Consider the following 10935-nt stretch of genomic DNA (forward strand, 5'->3'; position numbering starts at 1 on the left):
GGACTCCTCCCAGTCTGAGAGCTCCTCCTGTTCGACCATTATAACAAATGTTTTTATCAACATCAAATTGAAAGAGCAAAGTAAGACCAGTACAAAGTGTGTTGGTTCCCACCTGCTGCTCAAACTGCTGCAGCGCCTCTAGCTTGTCACTGGGGCATTGTTGGTAATCAGGCCAAACCTGATCCCAGCTCGGCTTCTGTTGTCTGAACACAAAGATCATGGTCTTCCACGTTCCGGCCCAGACAGGAAGAGAAAACACTTCTACTTTATCTTTGACAACTAAACTTCTATCAAACAAAACCTCCCACTGGAACCGTTTCTGCTCGGAACGCTCGGACGGCTCCGGACGCTTCACCTGGAAACAAGAGGGACGAAGGTTAACAAGAGGTTCATCGGTCAAACAGCTGGACGAAGGTGTTTCCTCTTCCTCACGTGCTACGACGAACATTCAAATTAAAAATCAGAATGGATTTGATTCATTTCTTTGAGGCCGAGTCTGAGTGAAGTCTTTTCTGATTCACTTTTTAAAATACTCATACGTCTAAACACTGTGGGTTAAACTGAGTTTGTGTCTCAATACCTGTTTCCACGAGTGACTCCATTCCTCAGCAGGCAGCGTCACTTCCTCCTCTGATCGGATCACATCCTGTTTGTACGTCCTGTTGTTCGTCACCTCTATGGCTGTGAATCCTTGGACTTTGGTTTTTCTCTCCTTGTCCCTCAGGTAAAGATATTTCGGAGGCTTCAGACTCTTCCAGGACTCTTTCCAACACAGGCCGAACACGTCCACCTCCACTCTGCGCTTCGGCCTGTGAGGTTTGGGAGACGACCTCCTCCCTAGGGGGGGGGGAGGCGGACGAGGCTCAGGTTTGGATTTGGGAGGAGGAGGAACGACCTTGAATTTGATCTTCGGCTTGTTTGTGTCGGCTTCGCCCGCACGGCTGGCCAGTTTCCTGAAGTCGGACATCTCCCCTTGGGACTGGCCTCCATTGGTGATAGACCGGTGATAAGTCCACTTGGAGAAAAGTCTGTGCAAACAAAACCAAACTGGTTTACTGGATATTAAACGGCACTGACAGTGTCTTATATTGGAGCAAGATTTACATGTTCTATCCAAACATCTGCTCAGATGGTTGTTTATTATATAATTAGGGTCCAAGAACCGACGGTTGTATTTCCCTTTTGGGCTTTTTCAGGCCTAGACGCTCAAATTCTTACAAATTTTGCAGGAAATTCAAAACCCTAATAAGTAATTGTATTCTGGAGCAATTTGAAATGGGCGTGGCAAAATGGCTCAACAGCGTTAGCTTTCACCGATCTTCACAAAAATCGTAGCCCAGCTGTATCATGACTAGACAAAAAAAAAGTCTAGAGATGCATGAGAAAAACCTAACAGGAAGCCCGCCATTTTGGATTTGGTGGCCATTTTGGCCGTTTTCTAAATTTTTTCTGTGACGTACTTCTCCATGGGTTTTCATCAGATCAACTTCATCCGGAAATTAGTGTCCTCACAACAAGATGGAGATATAAACTACCTTGAATTTTGAGTTTTCATCAGACGGTGTGATCGTGGCGTAAAAGTTTGATTACACGCCATCAAAACACGATGTTCTGTATCTCAGACATACATGGTGCAATCGAGTCCTAACATGTAAGACAAGAGTCCCGGCCTGATGACATCTACACAGAAATTATGAATTAAAATAACAGCGCCCCCTAGAGGCAACAGGAAATGTCTTGTTTTGGGAGCATCTTGCACTTTGATGTATCAAAAGTGTCTCAAGACATTGATAATGGCATAAGATTACTGGGACTTTTCGTCGAAATTGCTGTTACTTCAGTGTTCATGCTTCAGTCTCTCTGAAAATACATTTGTGTAACAGCAGCACCCCACTGAAGATATTTATATGGTTTTAAGGAATGGGCGTGACAAAATAACTGACTAGCGCCCCCTAAAGTGAAGCCGACATCTAAAAAATTGATAGGGACATTTGTCTTTTCATGACAAACAAATAAGTGGAATGAACTTGTCCTTGGGCTTTCAACTTCAAATTCTGTGAATGTCATCTCAACAAGATGGAGATATAAACTACCTCGGTATATATGATTTCATCACACGGTATGACCGTGGCGTGGAGTGACATTTTGATGATTCGCCAAAAAAAAGGGATTTATTATAACTCCTCTGTGCATTGTTCTTTCAGCCTCAAACCTCATTCACACATTCACAGTCCCGCCCTGATCAGATCCATTTCAATATTGACTCATCATTACAGCGCCACCTGCTGGATACAGGAAGGGACATGTTTTAAACTTTGATGAACTGCTCTTGGCTGCTTTACAACATACAGCTCAAGTGAGCTGTGTATATATAAAAGAACACTTTAAGGATTCATTAAGCAAATAATTCTTTGTTGTCAGTTTGCTTTAATGCCACAGTGTCAGTGATGTTAGAATCCTTTGATGTCTTCTATGCAAAGATGAAAGATTTATACGATCTGAAGAGAGAAAAGAGTGTTTTTGACCTGAACAGATCTATGAGTCTAGTTAAGTGATAGCAATAGCACAACCTACTGCCAAAAGGATGTAAGTCTCGTTTTAAAACTAAATTCGATTAAGATAAAGTTTTCACTATGGGGTCTAACTTGATGGGGTGGTCCGTAATGTGTGATTAGTGAGCGTGGTCCAGCGGTGCATGACAGACGCAGGAAGTGAAGTGTTTATCCTTGTCGCAGAGCGCAAAACGCATGCAATACGCAGATGTGCGCTTGGTCATTGATCTCTCTCTCCACTTACTGCTTTTGACATAAAGGCAGCAGCTGCTGAGAGGTAAGACTCTCTTTTCAATAGTGTGTTAAAACGTTTGAAAAAGAGGAAGTGAAGGAGAAGGAGGGGGAGCAGAGATCTGTTTCTGTTCAGAGGAAGTGAATCTGTTCTACAGTCTCTGGCAGCAGCTGAAATGGAGCAGCAAGAAAATCCACTGGACAGAGAAAGATTCTGCTGTTCGATCTGTGTGGATCTCGTGAAGGATCCGGTGACTACTGTCTGTGGACACAGCTACTGTAAGAGCTGTATTAACACCCACTGGGACAATGGGGAGGAGAGAGGAAGCTACAGCTGTCCTCAGTGTAGACAGACCTTCACACCGAGGCCTGTCCTGGGGAAAAACACCATGTTAGCTGATTTAGTGGAGGAGCTGAAGAAGACTGGACTCCAAGCTGGACCTGAAGATGTGGCCTGTGATGTCTGCACTGGGAGAAAACTGAAAGCCCTCAAGTCCTGTTTGAATTGTTTGGCCTCTTATTGTGAAAAACACCTCCAGCCTCATCTTCAGTCAGCTGCATTGAAGAAGCACAAGCTGGTGGAGCCCTCGGAAAAGCTCCAGGAGAACATCTGCTCTCGTCACGACGAGGTGATGAAGATGTTCTGCCGCACTGATCAGCAGTGTATCTGTTCTCTCTGCTCTGTGGAGGAACATAAAGACCACGACACAGTGTCAGCTGCAGCAGAAAGGACTGAGAGGCAGAGAGAGCTCGGGCTGAGGAGACAAACAATCCAGCAGAGAGTCCAGGACACAGAGAAAGACGTGAAGCTGCTTCAGCAGGAGGAGGAGGCCTTCAATGGCTCTGCTGATAAAGCAGTGAAGCACAGTGAGAAGATCTTCACTGAGCTGATCAGTCTGCTGGAGAAAAGAAGCTCTGATGTGGAGCAGCAGATCAGATCCCAGCAGGAAACTGAACTGAGTCCAGTCAGAGAGCTTCAGGAGAGACTGGAGCAGGAGATCACTGAGCTGAAGAGGAAAGACCATGAACTGAAGCAGCTCTCAGACACAGAGGATCACAACCAGTTTCTACACAACTACCCCTCACTGTCACCACTCAGTGAATCTACACACTCATCCAGCTTCAGGATCCGTCCTCTGAGGGACTTTGAGGACGTGACAGCTGCTGTGTCACAGGTCGGAGGTCGACTACAGGACATTCTGAGTGAGACAGAGATTTTACAGATTGTGTCTCAAGTGGATGTTTTACTGCCTCAACCAGAGCCAGAGACCAGAGCTGACTTCTTAAGATATTCACAGGAAATCACACTCGATCCAAACACAGCACACAAACATCTGTTATTATCTGAGGGAAACAGAAAAGTAACATGTATGAGTGAAGAACAGTATTATTCTGATCACCCAGACAGATTCACTCATCATCCTCAGGTCCTGAGTAGAGAGAGTCTGACTAGACGTTGTTACTGGGAGGTGGAGGTGGAGGAGGGGGAGGGAGAAGTTAGTGTAGCAGTCGCATACAAGAATATCAGCAGAGCAGAAGGTTCAGATGAATGTGCATTTGGATTCAACGATAAATCTTGGTCATTAGATTGTTATGGAAACAGTTATGACTTTTCTTACAACAGCATCAACACTCCAGTGTCAGGTCCTGTGTCCTCCAGAGTAGGAGTGTACCTGGATCACAGTGCAGGTGTTCTGTCCTTCTACAGCGTCTCTGACACCATGACTCTCCTCCACAGAGTCCAGACCACATTCACTCAGCCTCTCTATGCTGGAGTTTATGTTTATCCTGGATCCACAGCTGAGTTCTGTAAACTCAAATAGACTCGAGTCATTAAAAGCAGTGATTTAGATTCTGTGTTTAAATCTTTAACTTATTTTGTCTCCATGTTTGTTGATCAAAGTTCGTCGTGGTGACGTTTCTGCTCCCCACAGAGATCAGCTGTCAATCAAACACTGACCTTCCTTTATCACACATATTTAGTTCTCACTTTGTAAAGACAGAGATCTATAATTACACTGACATGAATGTGTTTGAAAGAACCCGAGCACCGAGCGGTGGGAGGTCCTATTGTATTTTGAAGGGCTTGCATATCCATTTTGGGCTTTTTCAGAGCGAAATTGCTGTAACTTCGGTGTTCGAGGTTCAACCTTCCTCAAACTACATGTGTGTAGCAACAGCTATACTTTGATGAACTGCTCCTGGGTGCAGAACAGCTCAGTCAAATCATTGGAACCGATGTTGTGACAACTCCACTGTGCATTGTCCTATCACCACCAAACTTCTGTCTCATGATCAGAGACTAAGCCTGAGCAGCTCTATGTGTCATTATTTCCTCAGGGTCATAGCGCCACCTACTGATTCGCCATGAAACAGGAAGTACTTTGTAAATCCACTCTGCATTATCCAACCGGCTCTGAACTACTGGCGCATGATAGCGTGGACCGTAATGACCAATCAGCAGGCAAGGATCGACGTTGCGTAACGGAAGCAGGAAGTGAAGTGTTTATCCTTGCCGCAGAGCGCAAAACCCATGCAACGCGGAGACGTGCACTTAGTCATCGATCGCTCTCTCCACCGACCGCAACAGACTTCAACGTGCGGTTGCTCGGGCCCGTCAGTGCTACAACATAGCCCTAGTTATTATTTATTTTGACTGTTTTATGTTTTATTTGATATTTTCAAGGTTTGTAATTTATGGTAAGATGCTAAATCTTTTCTCTCTGTCTCATGATCATGATGATTTATTCTCACCCTGTGAGGGAACTCTTCTCCTTCCAGTCAGACTCTTGTTTGCACTGGTCGGCCTCGCTCTGCGCTCTCTGCTCCCATCTGTCCCTCAAACGCCCGTTGCCGAAAGACCTCTTCTCCTCTTTTTTGGACAACATCCTAACGCCTTATACACACACACACACACAGTAAAAAAACAAAACAATAAACAACAGAATCGTCAGCATAGAGATTAGGAACCCAGGGAGAGGAGCAAACACTGAATTTGTGGGGAAACAATGTGATTTCTGGAGTTTCCTGAAACACAATGTTGTTTATAATAGGATCAACATTTTTCAAAGAACATGAACTGTGAGAGTTTACAAGAAAAGTTCTGATAAATCACAAACCATAGTATGATCACTACCGAGTCTGCGAGTCGACATTTGACATAAAAGCAGAATGAGATTCGAACACGAGAAACAGAATCATGAGCAGGAGAAGAAAGGACAGATTTACTTAAAGTACATAAAGTATATTTGTGTTAGAGTAGGGACAATAAGAGCAGAGCATCACTGTGAAGTGTCTCCAAGAAGTGAAGAGAAAACTTGAACAATTTAGTATCTTTATAGTAGTTTGATATCTGTTTTTTAATGTAAATGTATTTTACAAATCATTTCATAAAAGTAAATGATCACAGCTGATATTAGAGTCATTAGAACAAATGATGAATATCCCGACTCTTTGTATTATCACTGTTCTCATCACATTCAGAATTAAAGCTGTTTCACAGCTGTGGAGCAACTTCCTCATGTGATCTCTGAGCTCTGCTGCCAATACACACGTAGAAAACTGAGAGCAGACTCAGACATGAATGTGCAAATATGAATGAGAATTTCACACTCCAATCTATTTCTGCTCGTTCAAATCCGCGTGCCAGACGAGGACTTGCAGACGGAGTAATGCTCCAGATTCGGTTTGTGTTGGTCAAGTAATTTCTGAAAAGATGTAACATGATGTCACAACAACAAAACTCTTTTTGAAGTGGATGAGACGTTTCACTTTCGTGCTGTGACTCAGAGACGATGCGAGTCAGCTGCTGAGAGAAAGTCTTTAAAATAACATCATGATGAATTCAGAGCTGCAGCACAAAATAAATATTTTGTATATTAATGTTAAAGGTCAGAACATTTTACGACAGACAGAAAACTATCCAACCCTTTAATATCAGGACTGAAATCCTCTCTATTATATTTTAGAAACACATTAACAGTCTGCAGCGTCTCAGATTTAGACTCAGACACAGGAAACCAACTCATGGTTCGAATTTACCTTTTCACTACTTAAATACAGATTTTCTGTTCAATCCCCAGTCAGACAGTTGTGAAACACACACACACACAGAATTCACTGTACAATCTCCACGCTACATCCCCATAGAACCAATAAACAGACAGACAGATGAAGGTATCAGGTTCAATTCTCTGTGTCTTGTTGGAGAAGGACTCCTCCAAAAAGACGACCAGCGTGACGCTTTAACTTCACAGAGTGAGTGAAGAGAAACTCTGGTGCACAGCAGAGACTCGTCACAGAATTGACTCACGTTAGATTCTCTCATTTAAATAAAACCACCACTTAAATCCACAAAGAATAATCGCTGCTTTGAGAGAAACGTATCGACGGCATCAAGAAACCGAACACAACCTCAGATAGAACCAGGCTGAGGCCTGAGAGTAGAGAACAGAGCACAAAGAATACAGTTATAATTTTAATGGACAATATGAGACAAATTAATGTGTTGATGCTTTTCAGGACAATTAAGTAAAAACAGGAAACGTATTATAATAATACAGAAACTTAGCTTTGATATTTTCTTCAAAGTAATACGCAGATAAACAAGATGACCTAAGTGTAAAGTTATTATTATTATTAAAATTATTCCATGAGGGATTGTTAAAAAGGCTGTAATACTAAAAAATTTATATATTCTGTGAACTAACTGAGACAAGAATGTGTAGAGTTAAAGCTCCGGAGACGTCTGTGAGATATAAACATCTCAGACTTGAATCTGTCTGGACTGTGACTCAGTGCTTTACAGGTGCAGGTGTCTAGGCTCCGCCCTCATCCGTCACATGACCCTGGCTGTGGTCACCTCAGAGTTTAGCGTCGCTCTGCAGCTCAGATCAAACACTTGTAGACCAGTTCTTTTAACAGGTGAAGACAGAAGAAATCCATTCACTGCTACACTAACTATAAAAAAAGTAAATGACTTACCTGATGTCTTTGTCTGTCTCACTGTTCACGTCCCCTTATGTGTCCAATCACAGAACACGTCCCGGTGAAGTACAGTACTTGTCCTCTGTGTCTTTATCTCTCCACCTGTCTGTACGTCTGTCTGTCTCCACGTCTGTCTGTGTGTCTCTGTGTCTCTGTGTTTACCAGCGTGCACTCGCTCTGCTCTGTAGATCTGTGCTGGGCAGCTTTCCCCTCTTTGCTATTTTTACATTATACATGGACAGAACCAGAGCTCTAAATTTAGAGTGGGGGGGGGGGGGGGGGAGCCACACATGAGGACAGCGTCGGCCGCGTGGAACCGCAGGGAAGTGACAGGAAATACATGAATGTTGATCTTTATTCAACAGGTGCAACAACAAAAACAAGCGGGAAAAGCTGTAAACACGTCGGAGCCAATCAGAAAGCAGCGCTGCCAGCGAACCGTCTCAATCTGCAAGACGAAACTCAGCACGGACATATATTAGTGTAAAGACCCTCAGCCAATCAGAGGGAAGCATGACAAGCATGTTTCAGTGACCTGCCGTCGCTCAGGGTTACGGCAGCGTTCAGCCGCCGCACACGCTAACTTACATGTGATGTGGTCACGTGCATTCACTGTGACACATGACCAATCGACACCGCCCTCTGCCCTGGAAGAGACTAGGATATGACCTTCTAAACCAAACTCATTTATACAATAACTTTACTCTGACCCTTATTCTATTTATTTTATATTGTTCAAATGATTCTAAATTGCTTTTATTATTTCATCTTGTAAAGCACTTTGTTAAATATTTTTATTAAACTTGCTTTCCCCTCTTTATATAAAATGAATCAGCGTAACTTTTTTAGTTTTGAATATTCAGTCCACTTCTCTCCTCTGATCGTACGTTTGTAATCTCTCAGGTTTCACGCGAACACATGGAGCCGCTTCACTTCCAGTTCAAATAACACCTAGGAACTGTTTCACCTTTAAATCCCAGCTTTGCGTTTGTCATATCCGCAGACACACAATTTAAACAAAATGGTGAAATTCGCGCTGTCTCACCAAAGTCAAAATACAGATTGAAAACTGTTTCCTTCGTTGTTTTCTTTCCACTTGAGTTAAGCAGATCTTTTGGTTCTCTGTGTGGGGTTTTAATTGTTGTCTTTGTTTTCAAATGATTTGAATAAACATCTTTCCCTCTCGTCTATTCAGGTATGTCAGAGTTTATCTCCAATATTCAGCAGAAAACGTTTAAAATATGAATAATTCTGAACGGTGGTTGGAGGATTTGTAACCGCACCGGCTCTTCTGGTTCAGGAAGCAGAAGATCATGGGTAATATCCAGTGTTCAGTTGTGTTTCAGTTCAGTGAGACGACACTTTGATAGACTTTGTTTTTTCGACACATGAAAACCACGTCATCACTCGGACACAGAGACAAACAGAATGAATCCCCACATGTGGCTGCAAAAATATTGTAAAATATCACAGGTTGGAAATATACGCTTATGCTACATTCTCCAAATCTTCAGAATCATGTTTTAATATTTGACTAACATGGTCTCAGAGCAGATCTGGAGTTTGACCCAAAGCTGGTGGTGTATAAATAGCAGTGCAGCCTGGTGGAGATCTGCCTGGTGGCACTTTCCTGAGGATCCTGTTACAGGTGATCTCACAGAGAAGAGAACAGCAGCAGCTCAACCACCTTCCAGAAAGTTCCCTCAGTTGCATTCACACCTGTGGCTTATCAAACATCTCCAGACACAATAAGTAAAATAGAATTCAGTTCAGAAAACACAAAGGAACCAAGACATGTAAACACGAGATCCAGACCCTTTATTGTGATGAGTCACGTTGACCCTTCAGGCTTTATTTATCATCTGTGAAGAAATAGTTGTTTACAAGCATCATTGGTTCAGACTCTTCATCTTGATTTCAGAGGTCCGGTGCTGTCACACTGATTTACTGCAGTTTCAGCCTTGGTGTAAAGAGCCTTGAGACAATGTGAATTAGGATTTGATGCTATACAAATAAAATGGAATCGAATTAAGTAAGTTCAGTTATTCAGCAATTCCTTTCGGATATACTAAATCAGAGACAAATTTGAGATTATTGCATTTGGCAGAAAAAGCACAACGTCTGTTAAAATGTTCTTTATTGACATGATCGGTCTGTTAAAGGAAGTTTAAAGAAAATGCTCAGTTGGATTCATCTGGGCTGAAACATCCAGGACTTCTATTTGGCTTTGGGGACACTCGTGGTCTCGTACAGAGGAAGGAGAAACTTCCAGGACTCGGCCCAACCCGAGGGGGACTTCATGGGCATCTGCTCTCTCAGACCACCGGGAAGGTCCAGGGACCTCCAGGACTCTGACCAGCCTTCAAAGAACTTGTCTTTGGTCTCAACCGCCAACTTCACTTTCTTCTCTGAAGCCGGGACTTTCTTCGGACGAGGTTGGGTTTTGCCGATGAGGTGGCCTCCTGGGCACTTCTTCTCTGATTGTTTCTCTTTTTCAATATTGGAGAACAAATGCCTTCTTGTTTGGATTTTCTTCGTTATGATCACCCTCGGGTCAACGAGCTCCTCGGACTTGCTTTTGGGTTTGATCTGTGCGATGGGCTCCTGCAGCAACATTGTAGGGTTGTTGTTTAAGATAGTGTAGATCTTCTTTTGTGCATTATTTCCTCTTGACCACAAAACTGTGTGGTGACACGGATTGGGAGAGGACTCCAACCAAGCCTTCTCCACGAGGGGCATCTGGTTGGCCGGTCTGGAGGAGCTTCCCCGCTTGGATCCATCCTCGTTGGCAGTGGCTTGGTGCTGCTGAGTTGTGATGCACAGACCTTTCCCAGGTTGTCCTGAAGATCGATGATAAATGGTTTGATGGTTCAGGAGTGACTCAGCTCTCCATGATGTGATCCACTGTTTCTCAGGGTAACTTTCCCTGAACATCTTGTCGTCTAAAGTCCAGCTCATTTTAGCTTCAGCCGTCTGCAAGGACATCTTCTCTTTCATGGGTTGGATCTCCATCACCATATCCAGGCAGTTCCCTGTAGAACCCTGCTCAGTTCCGTTCTCTGTGTGGAAGGCTGAACACCTCCAGGCCTCCCTCCACTGGACTAGTGAGGGTGTATCATGGTGAAACTGACTGTCTGAGACCATCCAGGACGCCTGCCAATCAGAA

The 10935-nt window shown here is 43.5% G+C and overlaps 1 protein-coding gene across 1 annotated transcript; it reads left to right on the top strand.

Annotated features, from left to right (window-relative positions):
• Positions 1-2959: 2959 nt before the first annotated feature.
• LOC133006068 (tripartite motif-containing protein 16-like) lies at positions 2960-4606 on the top strand. The gene has a single exon (XM_061075639.1). It carries the CDS (start codon positions 2960-2962, stop codon positions 4604-4606), a length of 1647 nt encoding a protein of 548 aa, XP_060931622.1.
• Positions 4607-10935: the final 6329 nt, after the last annotated feature.

Source organism: Limanda limanda, chromosome 1 (assembly GCF_963576545.1).
Source record: "Limanda limanda chromosome 1, fLimLim1.1, whole genome shotgun sequence".
Taxonomy (NCBI): domain Eukaryota; kingdom Metazoa; phylum Chordata; class Actinopteri; order Pleuronectiformes; family Pleuronectidae; genus Limanda; species Limanda limanda.